This window comes from Eurytemora carolleeae, unplaced genomic scaffold (assembly GCF_000591075.1).
Source record: "Eurytemora carolleeae unplaced genomic scaffold, Eaff_2.0 scaffold97, whole genome shotgun sequence".
Lineage (NCBI taxonomy): Eukaryota > Metazoa > Arthropoda > Copepoda > Calanoida > Temoridae > Eurytemora > Eurytemora carolleeae.
This window is the reverse complement of record NW_019396042.1, coordinates 79,346-95,275: the sequence shown is the minus strand read 5'-3', so window position 1 is coordinate 95,275 and position 15,930 is coordinate 79,346. Positions and strand designations below refer to the sequence as shown.

The following is a 15,930-nucleotide window of genomic DNA, read 5'->3' as shown; positions in this document are numbered from 1 at the left end:
TTTGATTTATTTGATTAGAAAATGTTACAGGATTTCCCTTAATGAATGTTAGACGACTGACACAGTTTGTGCAATGTGCATGCTTGGTTCCCTGCTACTTGAATAGTGTCTTTTTATGTTGTTAAAAAATAGTAAGTAAATTAAAGTTCAACCGCTAGGTCAACATTATTATTCTTTATTGGTAAGCCAGTACTCAGCATATGGATGTGGATATGACCTTGTTAGATTATCAACAAAAAATTGGTTTTCATCTAGTTTAGCAAGTAGCAAATTCTTATTTAGTTCTCCCAGAGCACCTTTCTATAATATTAGTTCTGTTCGGAAGTTAAAGAACACAATTATCCGTTATGTGTCTGTTTGGTCTATCTCCTTTTTTTATCAAAATGTATACCGTAGGCAATTTTCCTGGATACAGGGTTTCCCACAACGAATGAGACTTCAGAGATGTTTGTACAGAGTTTTTCTTTTTCTTAGTCTTAGTTTCCTGGAATTTAACCTTGGTTATTCAAATCCTTCAGTAAATAATTTGAAGTTTGTATTCTAGACAAACTACCAACTTACACCTTTATATCGTTATATTCAGTAATTGTTTAGGTCGTCATTGAAGTTTCATCCTTTGTGTGTAACCCTATATATATTCTTACGAGGGATTCTCTTATTCTTGAAACTGGGATTAAAGTTGACCCTATCTTGTCCGATAAATCGGTTTTCTCGTATTCTTTCATTTTTAAATATCTGCTAGCAGTGAAGTAAAGTGACCAAACCCTTAAAAATCAATAACATTGGTTGTAGTATTCTAAATGACCTGTTAATTATTAGAAGTCCTAGCGTGTAAATTCTAAATGACCTGTTAATTATTAAAAGTCCTAGCGTGTAAATTCAATAAAAATCCTGATTTTCCCGTAAAATTGGGGTTTATCGGCGTTATGTAATATTTGTTTATTATTTTTTAGAATTATAAATGTGACGATGAATTTCTGATCTCAATATCTTAGATTATAGATTATCTGACTGCAGTGTGCAGAACTAAGGCCGTTCCTTCCATTCCTTCCATAAACTACATTAGTCGACAACTTGACGTACGTTCCGTACGTCTCCTATGACTCCTATATTGGTCAAGTGTACGGAGAAATTATCTATCAGATAAGAATTTAGCAGGAGACATCTAGCGGCCAACATATTGTCCCCCAAAGTACGTGAACTACACGACCACTGTCCATAGAAGAGAGAACTGGCTCTGGTATCATCAATCCCGAACCATGAATTCAGGAGAAAGCGCGGTCTTCTTTTGACAAACCTTTCCGGGACGCTGATAATCTTATCAAAACAAATAGAAATCTTGAAAATAGTTTCACGACCTGAGCAAAACATTTAATTTCCCTCATGACTGAGTTCAATGCTCTTGTTGTTAGTGACGTTCATACCAGACTACCTCAATAAGAAGTAAAGCTAGCCTTCAACAACTTAACCTTAAATAATAAACTCTCCCTATACCTAGCTCTTCAAAACTCTACCTATCATATTCAATAATGAACTCTTCCTATCCTAGCTCTTCAATAATCAACTACCTATCCTCTTCATCAATCAACTCTCCCTTTTCTTTTTAAACCATCAACTTGTCTTATTCTCATCAACAATCAAATCTCCCTATCCTCTTCAATAATCTACTCTCCCTATCCTCTTCAATAATCAACTCTCCCTATCCTCTTCAATAATCAACTCTCCCTATCCTCTTCAATAATCTACTCTCCCTATGCTTATCAACAAGCAACTCTCCCTATCCTCTTCAATAATCTACTCTCCCTATCCTCTTCAACAATCAACTCTCCCTATCCTCTTCAATAATCAACTCTCCCTATCCTCTTCAATAATCAACTCTCCCTATCCTCTTCAATAATCTACTCTCCCTATCCTCTTCAATAATCTACTCTCCCTATCCTCTTCAATAATGAACTCTCCCTATCCTCTTCAATAATCTACTCTCCCTATCCTCTTCAATAATCTCAACTCTCCCTATCCTCTTCAATAATCTACTCTCCCTATGCTTATCAACAAGCAACTCTCCCTATATTCTACCAAAAGCATTCTACATGAAATTTTGCCCGTTTGTCGCACTTCTTGACCCTATGTCGTTTTACCCTGTTATGTTACCATTTGTTGCGTTTTTGGCCGTTTGTCGTTTGACCCTAGGTCGTTAAATAAACTCTCGCTATCCGCTTCAATATTCAACTCTCCCTCAGGGACGTAGTGGGGGGGGAGGGTACCCCTGTGCCCCCCTAGACATGCCCCCCCCCCCCTAGTGCCAGAAGCAGGCTCTAATTTATCAAACTTACATATATTAAGATTTTTTAATTTTCTTATCAATCGACAATGTCACAATTTGTCCATTTTATGATATTTCTCAAATTCTTTTTTGTACCTTAATCTTATTTACGATATATTTTTCGCTGGGTTTCATTTAAAATCCATTTCAGTCTCTCAGAGTCCTCAGAGCAAGATGATTGACGCAGAGTTTTATTAAGCTTTAAATAATACTGTCTCCAGTGTAATATACAGTGGCGCAACTTGGGGGGGGGGCGAACCGAGTTTCGACCCCCCTTAGCATATTTCCCCCCCCCCTCACTTGGCTCCAGAATGATCATGATTGTGAATCATCTTTTATCAAATTTTGTCAATTAAAAAAAATACCAAATTTTTTTTTGGCGCTTCGCGCATAATTTCTGATATAATTTCAAAGTATTTTCTCGTTTTTGACTTACAGAAAGTCAGTCTTAATTTATCCTCTATAAAAAATCTATAGATGTTACTTCTCATATTACAATACATATACCATTTAAGGTTACACAATACACAAAACTAACAATCTAAGAAGAATAACAATAAGAAATATAATAAGGATTATATTGGACTATCAGGACTTTTGAAGTCTATAAGAGGAAAACAGGGATAAGCCCTACTGGCAAACAATGAAAGAGGGACTTCGATCAGAATTAGACTTTTATGGATTATGGACAAACGAAATAAAATCAAGTACTGTCAGCAAATACATAGGACTGCACAGTGCACAGGCCTATGATTAAGGAACAATATCGTGGACAAAAATGACTAGAAAACGAATTTCAAAAAACTGCTGTAGACTGTTAGAGGGGACTTTATATATACATAGTGAATATGACTATAGTCAGGGACTTCGGCGCACATGTCTCAATAAATAACTCATCCAGATGCAGGTTAGGTTTTAAAGCTGTTTGAATTATATTTTTTGTAAACACTAGAACAAGCCATCAATATTAATAATTTGGTATATAATTGAACACTGAGCTAAAACCCTTAAACATTTAAAAAATGCTGTTTTTTACGTCAAATCAAATTTCTTTGCTCTTTTACTAGTAGATTTTATAATGGTATGATTGGTAACTTTGGTCAGGCTAGATTTGTATAGATTTTAAGCTTTAATTTCTTTTCCTAATACGGGTTTTATAAGGGGGGTGCACAAAAAAAATTTTGACGCGCTGACGAGCTCTTCAACAATCCACTCTCCTTATCCTCATAAAAAATCAACTCTCACTATCCTCTTCAACAATCAACTCTCCCTATCCTCTGCAATAATAAACTCCCCCTATCCTCTTCAACAATCAACTCTCCCTATCCTCTGCAATAATAAACTCCCCCTGTCCTCTTCAAGAATGAACTCTCCCTATCCGCTTCAATAATGAACTCTCCCTATCCTCTTCAATAATTTCAACATTCCCTATCCTCTGGAATAATAAACTCCCCCTGTCCTCTTCAAGAATGAAATCTCCCTATCCTCTTCAATAATCAACTCTCCCTATCCTTTTCAATAATCAACTCTCCCTATCCTCTTCAATAATCAACTCTCCCTATCCTCTTCAATAATCAGCTCTCCCTATCCTCTTCAATAATCAACTCTCCCTATCCTCTTCAATAATCAACTCTCCCTATCCTCTTCAATAATCAACTCTCCCTATCCTCTTCAATAATCAACTCTCCCTATCCTCTTCAATAATCAACTCTCCCTATCCATTTTCAATGATCAACTTTGGCCAACCTAGCTCTTCAATAATTAACTCTACCTATATATTTGTTAAAGGTTCGTTAGTTGATTGATTGCTTCATATTGAAGACGACTAAACCGCTCTAGCTAGAAATTTAAACCGGTTTTGCACCCGAAGCAATCGTTCAGGCGAATCCTTGAGAACTTGTAAACATGAAAATGGTTTCTCTCTTTAAAATTAATTTATTACTCTTTGTCTAAGTAGTTTTTTTTTCTAGCGGTTAGTATATCTGTGTGACAACTATTTAAATGCATTTTTCGGTAATGTTGATCCACTCTACTGCCCATCCGTCCTATTGCCCATCCGCTATACTGCCCATCCGGCCCACTGCAGGTCGGATGGGCACTTTTTGTAGGGGGGGACGAGCTCTGCGGCCATGAAAGACCTATAATTTTAACAATTTTTAATAAAATTAATAATTATATTTAAGGTTAGGTTAGGTTAAGCTAATTTCTGGGCCGAGCACTGCGGCTAGGACGGGCTAGGGGGCCGAGCGCTGCGGCCATGAATGACCTTTACTTCAACAGTTTTTAATAAAATCAGTGAATATTTAGGGTTAGGTTAGGTTAAGCTCATTTCTGGGCCGAGCGCTGCGGCTAGGACAGGCTAGGGGGCTGAGCGCTGCGGCCACATATCTGGGCCGACTTACGAAAAATGCCCATCCGACCTACGAAAAATGCCCATCCGACCTACGAAAAATTTGCCCATCCGACCTACGAAAAATGTCCCCTAGCCTGTCCTAGTCTCAGCGCTCGGCCCCCTTATAGCCATCCTAGCCGCAGCGCTCGGCCCCCTTTGTAGCCTGCGTCGCAACCTAACTTACCCTAAATTAATGGTAAAATAATTGTTAAATTTTTTTTAATGTTAGAAGACGACATTAAATTAGTTTTATGATTCTGTTTTTTTGAGGCATTTCCGTGTTGAGTCGTTCTTGTAGGTCGGATGGGCAGTAGAGGGGATGGGCGTAGGTCCAAAAATACACCATCGCATTTTTCCTTTATATTTCAACAGAATTTAACTTATCTTTTATTTGACTAGTTTGTCCCATGTTCAGATATTAGAAATGCTTCCGCTTTCATTGCTCCGAACGGCGCAAAATCATCCTATGCTGGTCGAACTCAAGAATGGAGAAACATATAACGGTCATCTCGTATCCTGTGATAATTGGATGAATATTAACCTAAGAGAGGTGAGATTTTTAATTGTATATACTGTGGTATAACTCTGAAGTGGACGCCGATTTGGTTTTTTCCTTTAAAGGTCATGTTCAGCATTATATATCACTGGGTAATTTCCTAGAATGCCCGCCCCTCCCCCTCCCCTCCTATCAATATTGCACATTGCTCATGAATGAAGTTGGTCATGTGGCCGCAGCGCTCGGCCCCCTAGCCTGTCCTAGTCGCAGCACTCTACCCAGAAAGTGTCTTAACCTAACCCTAATTTCTTTAAAGTTGTTGAAATTAAAGGTCTATTATGGTCGCAGACCGAAGTGCTCGGCCCCATAGCCTGTCCTAGCCGTGCTTATTTAACTTGTCGATGAAGTTGGTCATGTGGCCGCAGCGCCCGGCCCCCTAGCCTGTCCTAGCCGCAGCACTCTACCCAGAAAGTGTCTTAACCTAACCCTAATTTCTTTAAAATTGTTGAAATTGAAGGTCTATTATGGTCGCAGACCGAAGTGCTCGGCCCCATAGCCTGTCCTGGCCGCAGCGTTCGGCCCAAAAATTGAGCTAACCTAACCCTGAAATAATACAAAATAAACATTTTTTTGTTGTATATAGTTGAAATCTAGCTCTGGGGAGGGGGGGGGGGGTTCAAAAATTGTATACTTAGACGGACCCACGCTTTGAAACGAAACAGAAAATTTTGATAGATTGACAAATGTAAAAGGTATTAACATAAAAATTTTTATGTACGCATGTTTTTAATACCCTGGTTTTCAGATGCCTGATCGCTGTAAACGGTTAATTTCAGGCAGAGTAATCTCGAAAATTGTTCTCGTTCGTACCTTTCAACCCCAGCATTCTTTAATAATTCATGAATCAAGTTTTAAAGTTTTCTTGCATTTCTAAATGGACATCTTACCTTGTCAGTTTTTAGTTATTTTGATAAATATTTATATACTAAAAACTAGTCTTTTAACCACCTCCGCGATTTTATCTTTGAATTGTTGCTCTATCCACAACAACAAAATTTTTTTGAGGATCTAATTTTTTACTGTTGACCATTCATAAACCTTCCCTTGGGTTATGTGAAGTCCTAAACAAAAAATGGGCTGGATCGGTTTATCAGTTTTGACGTTTATTGAATACAAACAGACGGACAAGTAAAGTATATATATAGAAAACGTGTATTTAGAAGCTTATTTTCAAATAACCTAATTGTTCCAGGTGATCTGTACTAGCCGGGACGGAGATAAGTTCTGGAGAATGCCTGAGTGCTATATCCGTGGTTCAACTATCAAATATCTCAGGTAAACAAACTGTACATGTTTCTTTAATGAACTAAAACAGTTATGAGAGACTATATACTAGCTTAATTAATAGAAAATTTATTTAGTCTTCAGAAAAATGCCTTTTTGAGGATGTAAGTTCCAAGTACTTTGAAATTTGATAAAAGAATAAAAGAATGAAAACATTAAATTATTCTTTTCACTTTATTTTGAAAAAAACTTAGTCAATTCAATACTCTTCAAAAGAGTAAGGACGAACTCTTGATGATGCCAAAGTTTTTGGCGAAATATATTGAGAAGAAAATGATATAATTCTAGTGCTAGAGAGGAGGGTTGGGATTTGTTTAAAAATTATCTAAAGTTTAGTCAATTTGAAGTTCAATTATTTTCATTTTTCATGTTTTAGAATTCCTGACGAGGTAATTGATCTGGTGAAAGAGGATATCACAACTAAAGGTGGAGGTCGAGGTGGAGGCAGAGGACGAGGAGGTTCAAACAGAGGTCGAGGAGGCGGTAGAGGAGCTTTTGGAGGTCGTGGAGGGAACCAAGGTGGTAGGGGAGGTGGAAGAGGTGGAGGAGGAGGCGGCCGAGGGGGTGGTGGAGGTGGAAGAGGAGGTGGAGGGGGAGACCGTGGTGGCAGGAATTAAACATAAGTTTTTTATTTTCCTTTATTGTATTTTCATTCTGTTTCAGACAAAATGGGCTAGAGAGATAAAATAATTAACAAAATGAATCTCTCTCCTGCGTTATAAACACGACCATGACCAAGAGAATTATTAGTTAAGACATTTACCCCAAGATGGATTCTGATCCGGATAATCCACCTTTGTTTGAGCAGGTTGAGGTAAGCAATCCCACTGGTTGCAATCCTGTTTCTAAGGGATTAGTAACCTAACCAAAATTGAAGAAAAAATATTGCTAACTATCCACATCTGTACTCTGCAAAATATATTTTATAACATAACACTACANACCCATTATCTGCCATCTCTATTTTTGACAAAACTCCAGGGCATCAAGGACATCGTTTTGAGAAGATGTTAGTTAAAAAAGTTGTTTCCAATTATTTCAATTATACCTACAATTTCACAAAAATTATGTTGAAGCAAGTTAAAATTAAACAAATCTTTATATTTCAGTCTGAGGAGGTTCAAATTTACACAATCAGTAAAACTGAGTCTCCTTTATCCACTAAAGAAAAATCTGTTCTTCATTGTGATCTCTGTGAGTTCAAAACCAACTGGAAAGTTAACTTAACAAGACACAGAAATTCGATTCATTTCTCAACAGTTTACAAATGTGAGAGCTGTGATTATGTAGCTACGAGGCTAACAACGCTGAACACGCACAAGAAAACCGCCCACGAAGGATGCGTTTATTTTTGTGATCAGTGTAGTTTTTCCGCCACATGGAAACAGACTTTAAAGCGCCACAAGGCTTCTAAACATGAAATGAAAAGGTTTCCTTGTGACTATTGTGATTTTACTGCCACACGTCGGGAACATTTGAAAAACCACGAGAAATCCTCCCACCTTGGACAAATATTCTCCTGCTCTCAGTGTCCGTTTAAGGTATAACAAAAAAAATCAGTATTTGTGACATATCAATAAAAGAGGGTCACGTTCTATTCACAATGGTACCATTTTAACTGTTGCCTGAGCAATATGATGAAAATATCCTCCATTTCTTTCTAGAAATTAATATTTTCTAATTGGGGTTTTTCTATTAAAGTGACTTGCGGATTTTATGCAGAAGTTACAAAGAACGGCGATATCTTCCCAATTTTGCTTAGATAATAAATGAAAGAGCATCGTTCTGAAAAATGGGGCATGATACTCTTTAAATGGAGGGGTCACTTAAAATTACGTATACAGTCCCTTTTATTCTTAACTTGTTTGGTTTCAGGCTAAATGGAAGTCGAATTTAAACAGACATGTTGATTCTATTCACAGTGGTGTGCAATATTCTTGTATTGACTGCAGTTACAAGACAAATCTTAAAATGCATCTTAAGCATCATATTTCCAGGTAACAAGGCTTCCCGCCCCTTGTTTTGTTCATTTCACTTATTCCAACTCTCCACAGTCCACAGGGGTATCTATGTTCCAGAAAAGCAACCTCCTTTGGAAAATAATCCTCCCGGCTATCCCCTCCATCCCAGGTGTTAAGTTTTGTTCGGGGAAAATTAGCTATTAAGGGAAAAATCAATGTTTGGGTAAAAAGTTTCAATAAGGGTAGAAGAAAACTTGTCAATCATTTATTTTTCATTCTTGTTCCCTACTCCCAAGGTTGCAAAAAAAATTGTCGAGGTTCGAAATTATCATTTATCAACCAAGGTTCAGTAAATATTCATACTCGGACTAAACATTAAGAGCTAAAATTATTGATTTATTGTGCTTTAATGTAAACTCAGAATAACTCGGTTTAAATACAAAATCCCTGGCGAAAGTAAAAAATACAATAATTATTCTGCAGTTTTGGTCAACATCATCAGCCGGACCCTTTGGGTTCTCTTCTGTCCTTCAAAAAAAGTCTCTACTACTTTTTAATACAAAAAACATTAAAGCCTTTTTTGGTGGGAAATAAATATCCTTGAATACATATTTTTCTTATTTAGAAAACATACGGTAGGAAAACTTGAGCAATGTTCCTTATGCAGTTATACAACAACTACAAAGGAAGTTTTGAAGAAGCACATGAAGAATCGGCATCAGAACTCAGTAACACAGGTGGGCTAGGGATTTAAAGTAAATAAGTGTCAGTTGATATAAAACTTATTTATTTATGTTATGTAAAAATATCAATGCATTATGAAATATTAAATTAATTTTATTAACTTGAAAATTATATTTTGATTAATTCTCATTTTATTCTCACAACAAGTTTTATATTATTCCTGTTCCTTCTACGATAATGATAATCTTATGTACTAAAGACATAATTTCTTATGTACAGGAAGCACGTGAAGAAATGTACAAGAGAACAGAGGAGAATGAATTGACGCATTTTCTAGAACTTAATTCAGCTGACGAGGAAAACAAATTTTTCAAAGAAATTTTTTCATTTGTAAAAATTTAAATACCAGTGAAGAGTTCAAATGAAAATTTAGTTGCTTGGATAAGTATTAAGTAATTAAAGCGGTATTGTTAGGCAAATGTGTAAACTTATTTGAGGTTTGACTAAAAAATATAGAGTTGAAGAAATTTTAAAATTAAGAACAACCTTTTTTTTATAAAGAATTATTTGTTTGAACCCAGGGTGCCGTATTTTACTTGTCTGAGGATGTGAATGGTACCCGGATACTTGAGGAGATGAATCCGAACCCTTCCTTCAAACTCTCAACGTTCTCTCTGAACCAGAGTATTGAGCTTGACCCGGAGCAGGGCGAATATCTGCTCTTGAGAGCGGGAACCTGATCAGGGTTGTATTTGATTCAGGAAAAGATGAGTTAGGATCTTAAAAAGTTTAGAATCCGATTTTAAAAAAAATTCGTTCCAATTTTACTCTCCAATCACTTCGATCATTTTACTCCGTTTTCTCGACTTTTTCCATCTTTCCTCTAAAGGAGATTAACTTCTATCCGAGATTTGCCATTAGTTTCAACCCTCTCCCCTTGCTTAATTTCTTTAAGCTGCTTATTCGGAAATCATTAAAATCAGTTATTTTTAAGAATGGGAAGATTCAGTAACCCTGTAGAAGTTAACTTGGGGAAAATTCAACTCTCAATTTCAATCTGAAAACTTACTGATCATTTTTGTTGCCAAAAGATGAAAATTAAATCATATACAATGTTATTTGTTAAAGCTATTTATTTTATCTTGTGATTTGATTTTTGTTAAAAATTTCAGGGAAAATGTTAAATTGTTCATCTACGATTGGTAAATGCTTACCAAGAATTTCTGCACGCGCCCTTGCAACAACCCCAAATGCTCAAGGATCAATTAAAAACTTGGAGTTTTCTCCAGAAGAAAAGAAAGCTAGTTTTATTAACATCTATTCAAGATTAAACTCGTGGAAAACACGTGAATTACTGATAGACGAGCTAGTGAAGGGTATAGTATATATTGGGGAAGATTTAATCGCGGTGAATAAACCCTACGGACTAGCGAACCATGCAACAAAAGATTCTCCTTATTCTGTTGAGGATTGTTTAAAACAACTGTCGGACAGATTAGAAGTAGGTTAGTTATCTATATAATTATCCATTTTTTATTATCAATTCTTCACACCTCTCATGGACTAGAGACAGGTTAAAAAAAAGGTCATGAAAAAGTGACCATAGATCTTGAAAGGTGAAGTAATTGAGCTTTCAAAACCATCGAGCTCAAAATCCTATCTCTCTAGCTTTGGACTAAATGATGGGGATTTAAAGGTCCAGTTAGAACAGGGGCGGGGCAGTGCACCCTGCTGCCTGGGCGGTCTGGGGGGTCCACAATGGGGCCTCTTGCAGATTTCACTTCCTTATGATTCCTTATCTGTTCCTTACTATACTAAAAAATTTTCAGACCCTGTCATATTCTTACATTATTTCTTTTTTATCAAGATGGGATCTCGTATTCCCATATTTTAGTAATGATCAATGTTTCAGAATCCCTCCACCTGTTGAGTACCGTTGACAGATACTGTAGCGGTATCACCCTGCTCTCTCCTACAATGAAGACTATGGATAAAATGAAGATTATCCGAACCCGAATTAGAACTGCTCGACACCTTAACTCCGGGTTCCTGGGAGTTGTGACAGGACATGCAAATCTAGATCTTCAGGTCATTATTAGGTTATATTCAGGGATATCTAAGTATGAAGAGATAAACTTCCAAGCAGCTTTTTTTTAACTGAGTGCAATAACAGATAAGATTAGGATTATTTTATGTGCGTGCGAACCATTAACTTTACTCGAATTATTAACGTTCCACCAGATATGGAAACAGTTAGGGCAATGGTCTACTGGCTAACACTATCTTAAAATATTTCGTTAAAGCTTTAAAGTAGAGAAATTAAGAATTTCGGAAAAATATAATTATAAAATTGGTGGCCATTGGGTTAGTTGGATAGTAATCTTTTATTTTCAGGATACCTTTACAATTCGGCTTCAAGAATATCCTAGTGTAGAGAACCCTCTCTTCTCAAAAGTACACAAAGAACCGGTAATTTCAAGGTAAACAAACATATAACCTCTTTTTACAATCTTGGATTAATTTCTAAATAGAAAGCAAACCAATTATTGTTTCACTTGCGATTTTTGTAGATTTTATAATTTTGAAACTTTCTTCAACCCTGAACTGATATGATACAATCTAAGTGTAATACACGCTACAGATAATCAGATAAATTTTTTCATACAGTGGACCGTCTACCCGAGGAAAGCGGTCTAAGAAAGATGAAAGGATTCGTCATTTATCCGTTAAATGTCTCAACAGATCCAACATGGTTCCGTTAACTCTCATCAATATCTGTCCTTCTTCCACTAAAAATCATCTTATTCGAGTCTGGTTAGCGGAAAGGTAAATTTTTAGTTTATCAATAAATAAGTTTAAATTATTTTAGATGTACTTATTTTCTATCGTTGGTCAATATATTTAGTTATTTCACTACCAGAACTTATCTTTTTTATCACATCATCCTTTTTATTCAACCATATGTTTTGTGTTTTAAATTTGAATAAATAAATAATAGTATTAATGTAAGTTGACATAAGGAAAAAACTTTAAAAAATTTAAATTCTTTCAGAGGACATCCATTACTAGGAGATGGGCTTTATGATTACAGATCAAGAAGTGTCCTGGGACAAAAGGTAACATTCTTATTTAAATCTTTCCATTCTTATTTTCATGATTTTAAATTTTGTTTTTTTTTCAGGCTAAAAAAGGTCCTGAGCTCACACAGGCGAATAGAACACAGATATTACCTAGATCAGTTATGGAACTGTAAGTTGTACTTACATGATTTTTTAATTAAATCCGTTGCTAACGTTCCCTTTATCAGAACGTTTTTTCTTTATCAAAAACTGTTGATCTTAGAATATACGGAATTTACAAAGTTTGTTTTAGTTTAGGAATGGGTAAAACTGATGTCTGGCGGATTCCAACACTTATTCATCATTGGCGGATTTTTCTGCCTGGTTGGCTGGAGAAGGGAAAAGATTTAACCATCATCGCTCCTCCACCTCCTCATTTTACAAAGGAATCTTTCTCAATAGATATCATAGACATTGACAATTACGGATAGTGATTTACCCTTAGCCTATATTCTCTTATACCCCCATCCCTAAATCGTGAACTTTCATTCAAAGTAATTTTGCGCCCCCTCCTTTGAATCCTTACGTGATTCATTATTGCTGCAGTTTTGATATAATCGTAGAATCGCAAAGAATATAAATTGAGAAAATATTGATTTAGACCCTGAAGGCTGCCAATATCAAGTTCCAATTTGATGAGCTGGTAAAAGAAGACATAATCGACCAATACACTGCACAGCCGAATAAGAAAACACCAAAACAAGCAGTTGTTATTAACCAATCTTAAATTTTGAGAAACCATGATAACTTGCATGAATTTACATGAAAATACATTCTGAACTATCGATGTATACCTCGCTGTTCAATTTTGTTTAGTTTCAGATGATTTGACACCATTGGACCCTTCTGGATCCCTGAAAATGCACAACCACGGGGGAAAAGTTTTACCGGAAGTTCCGGATCTGGACACACAGCTGGCGCTTTCAGCAAAGATGATAGACAAAAAGACTTCAACGCCGAAGGTAAGCTTATTTTGATAGTGATATCCATCCGGTCGTAGGATTAAGCAAATATTTTTTATATTTGCCAAATTTAATTGACCTTTCATAATCATGGGGATTTAAATGTTAAAAAGAAATTTATATTGTTTCTAGGGTTCACATAGCTACGGTTCCTACTTCCTTGAATATTCCTTGATGGCTGAGTTCCAGCTTCTCCAACAGCAACGATTACCAGGCAGAACACAATACAGAGATATAACTAAACTTAGAGATATGTTCTTCGAAATTTGCAAATTTTAACGACACAAGTTTTCTAAAGTTGTTGACCGTTAAGTTAATGAAAAAATCGATGAGAAAAGCGTTTGATTTTCTGTTCTTCTTAACAGATTTACGATGTACGTACCCTCCTTGTTTGATTTTCTGGTCTTCTTAACAGATTTACGATGTACGTACCCTCCTTGTTTGATTTTCTGGTCTTCTTTACAGATTTACGATGTACGTACCCTCCTTGTTGACACTTTGCAAAAAAAAATGAAATATTTTTGAAATAATTGTGTTTAATTAGGAATTTACTGTCTTCCGGCACATTCATCCCCCCTCACCTGGTGGGGGGTTCTTTTCATCCGTCAAGGACCTTATCAAGGAGGTGTATTCAGGTACAGTGCGGGAAGGGGGAGGGGTATGTTAGTAGTCTAGCAGTTTATAACATTGTTATCTTTCTCTAGGTTTCAGATACATCTACCAGAGAACTATCCAGATGGAGACTGTCCAAAGGTGAAAGATTTTGTGTTTTGTGTGAATTGGTTGGTTGGTTGGTTGGTTGATTTGATTTGATTTGATTTGATTTGATTTGATTGATTGATTGATACGCAATTAATAGTTTACTTTGAATTAAACTAAACTTATCAGTTAATGTGTAGGTTGTGTTTGACGGCCCTGTTTATCATCCTCACATAGACCCTGTTACACACCAACTAAACGTTAAGCAGGTATTTTCAGATCATTCCATTCATAAATTTCATTCTCTTGCAATTGTAATGTCAGTATGCTGTACTTACCTTGGAACTAATCAATGTATAAATATTTAATTCCACAAGAAAATAATTAAAGAGAGAGTAGACGTAAAGTGATTTGATAAGTTAATTCTACCCTGTAGCTGTATTCTGAATGCATAAGGGAGTCTCAAGCAATCCCTAACCCTCATGTTTGATTTGATAGGGATTCCATAAATGGAAGAGAAATGTTAATCATATTTGGCAACTTCTGCTCTACACTAGACGAGTATTTTATAAGGTAAATATTTAGATTAAAATTTAATTTTTGGATTTCTTTTTATGTAATTACTATTTTTTATTTTATTTTAAATTGTCTTTAATATTATTCAATAGTAATATCTATGTTTTAATTTTAAACCGACTGAGGGCAATTTTTATAGTTTTAAACTACAAAAGTGATGATCTCTGATTAAATAAGGTTGAGGTTCCTAATCCTGATCTAGCCAAGAACAAGGATGCAGCGCTTCTCTGGGAGCAGGTAATCTATCCTAGGATCTGGGGAACCTTGATCTTAAGCTTTCTGTTTCATTCATGCAACATTTTTTTTAATAACAAATTGCTTCTTATAGTAACTGACGGTTATTTGATATGGCAACACCGCAACTCGGTGACATGGAACGCCTCAACACGGAAATGTCTCAAAATAACGGACTCATAAAACTAATTTAATGTCGTCTTCTCTCATTAAAAAATATTTTAACAATTTTTACCATTAATTTAGGGTAAGTTAGGTTGCGCCGCAGACTACGAAGGGGGCCGAGCGCTGCAGCTATGATGGGCTAGGGGGGCCGAGCGCTGCGACTAGGACTGGCTTGGGGACCGTGCGATGCGGCTAGAACAGGCTAGGAGGGCGAGCGCTGCGGCCATGGCTGTGAAAATCGTTAGAATATAGTCTTTTTAATTTTAAGTCGAGAGAAGACGACATTAGATTAGTTTTATGATTCAGTTTTTTTTTTTTTTTTGAGGCATTTCCGTGTCACCCGCAACTCTTTGGTCGTGTGATGGAATCTATGTATTGAAACTATATTGTCGAGCATTATGTATTGATATTAGACAATTGTGTTGACATGCTAATTACTTATTTATAACGGCAAAACTAAAACCACGAATGCCCGTCAGCACAGCTTCCCAGCTAAATTATACAAGGTCATTTAGGTTCAGTAGGATAACTTTTACTTCTTAAATATCATTTTGTTCAATTTTACGTTTTCATTTTTTTTATTTTTTTTTTATTAATAAAATATTTATAAATTGTACGATAAACAAGCAAAATTTATTTTTTAAAACTAGAAAATCCGGGATAGGACTTGACCCTCGTATTCGTATTTTGAAGCATATACTAGGCAAACCCCCGCACTTAATTTGATGGATCTTTTCTGTAGGATGTTGAGAAGTTTCAGACTGAAGCTCAGGATTGTGTTAGACGATGGGAGCAGGATTTATACAGTCACGATAATCCAGATCCACATTTTATCAGGTTAATCAAGGATTTATACAGTCACGATAATCCAGATCCACATTTTATCAGGTTAATCAAGGATTTATACAGTCACGATATTCCAGATCCACATTTTATCAGGTTAATCAAGGATTTATACAGTCACGATAATCCCTT

At 36.0% G+C, this 15,930-nt stretch overlaps 4 protein-coding genes across 4 annotated transcripts in view; all 4 read left to right on the top strand.

Moving 5' to 3' along the window:
* Positions 1 to 5,098: 5,098 nt before the first annotated feature.
* On the top strand, positions 5,099 to 7,278 carry LOC111700975 (U6 snRNA-associated Sm-like protein LSm4). Its single transcript, XM_023472073.1, has 3 exons — positions 5,099 to 5,265; positions 6,464 to 6,546; positions 6,932 to 7,278. The coding sequence occupies exons 1-3, from the start codon at positions 5,140 to 5,142 to the stop codon at positions 7,170 to 7,172; spliced, it is 450 nt and encodes a 149-aa protein (XP_023327841.1). The 5' UTR covers positions 5,099 to 5,139; the 3' UTR covers positions 7,173 to 7,278.
* Positions 7,277 to 10,371, top strand: LOC111700956 (RE1-silencing transcription factor B). Its single transcript, XM_023472048.1, has 6 exons — positions 7,277 to 7,369; positions 7,665 to 8,096; positions 8,431 to 8,552; positions 9,142 to 9,253; positions 9,480 to 9,557; positions 9,782 to 10,371. Exons 1-6 carry the CDS (start codon positions 7,325 to 7,327, stop codon positions 9,938 to 9,940), a joined length of 948 nt encoding a protein of 315 aa, XP_023327816.1. The 5' UTR covers positions 7,277 to 7,324; the 3' UTR covers positions 9,941 to 10,371.
* LOC111700948 (mitochondrial mRNA pseudouridine synthase RPUSD3) lies at positions 10,357 to 13,135 on the top strand. Its single transcript, XM_023472036.1, has 8 exons — positions 10,357 to 10,705; positions 11,113 to 11,288; positions 11,595 to 11,680; positions 11,868 to 12,026; positions 12,253 to 12,316; positions 12,382 to 12,449; positions 12,573 to 12,705; positions 12,921 to 13,135. Exons 1-8 carry the CDS (start codon positions 10,378 to 10,380, stop codon positions 13,044 to 13,046), a joined length of 1,140 nt encoding a protein of 379 aa, XP_023327804.1. The 5' UTR covers positions 10,357 to 10,377; the 3' UTR covers positions 13,047 to 13,135.
* A 10-nt stretch (positions 13,136 to 13,145) lies between these two features.
* LOC111700965 (AKT-interacting protein) overlaps positions 13,146 to 15,930 on the top strand; it is a 4,457-nt gene continuing 1,672 nt past the window's right edge. Inside the window, exons 1-8 of the mRNA XM_023472061.1 lie at positions 13,146 to 13,281; positions 13,414 to 13,495; positions 13,826 to 13,916; positions 13,986 to 14,034; positions 14,181 to 14,249; positions 14,479 to 14,553; positions 14,734 to 14,793; positions 15,698 to 15,792. Coding sequence (XP_023327829.1) covers positions 13,180 to 13,281; positions 13,414 to 13,495; positions 13,826 to 13,916; positions 13,986 to 14,034; positions 14,181 to 14,249; positions 14,479 to 14,553; positions 14,734 to 14,793; positions 15,698 to 15,792 — 623 coding nt within the window. The 5' untranslated portion in view covers positions 13,146 to 13,179. The remainder of the gene's footprint in view (positions 13,282 to 13,413; positions 13,496 to 13,825; positions 13,917 to 13,985; positions 14,035 to 14,180; positions 14,250 to 14,478; positions 14,554 to 14,733; positions 14,794 to 15,697; positions 15,793 to 15,930) is intronic.

Excerpts from the sequence above, each read along its gene's own strand:
- LOC111700975 (XM_023472073.1), top strand. The coding sequence starts at position 5,140 with ATGCTTCCGCTTTCATTGCTCCGAACGGCGCAAAATCATCCTATGCTG. Across the intron at positions 5,266-6,463 it reads TGAATATTAACCTAAGAGAG|GTGATCTGTACTAGCCGGGA; the intron begins GTGAGATTTTTA and ends TAATTGTTCCAG. Across the intron at positions 6,547-6,931 it reads TCAACTATCAAATATCTCAG|AATTCCTGACGAGGTAATTG; the intron begins GTAAACAAACTG and ends TTCATGTTTTAG.
- LOC111700956 (XM_023472048.1), top strand. The coding sequence starts at position 7,325 with ATGGATTCTGATCCGGATAATCCACCTTTGTTTGAGCAGGTTGAG. Across the intron at positions 8,553-9,141 it reads CTTAAGCATCATATTTCCAG|AAAACATACGGTAGGAAAAC; the intron begins GTAACAAGGCTT and ends TTTCTTATTTAG. Across the intron at positions 9,254-9,479 it reads ATCAGAACTCAGTAACACAG|GAAGCACGTGAAGAAATGTA; the intron begins GTGGGCTAGGGA and ends TCTTATGTACAG.
- LOC111700948 (XM_023472036.1), top strand. The coding sequence starts at position 10,378 with ATGTTAAATTGTTCATCTACGATTGGTAAATGCTTACCAAGAATTTCT. Across the intron at positions 10,706-11,112 it reads GTCGGACAGATTAGAAGTAG|AATCCCTCCACCTGTTGAGT; the intron begins GTTAGTTATCTA and ends TCAATGTTTCAG. Across the intron at positions 12,027-12,252 it reads CGAGTCTGGTTAGCGGAAAG|AGGACATCCATTACTAGGAG; the intron begins GTAAATTTTTAG and ends AAATTCTTTCAG.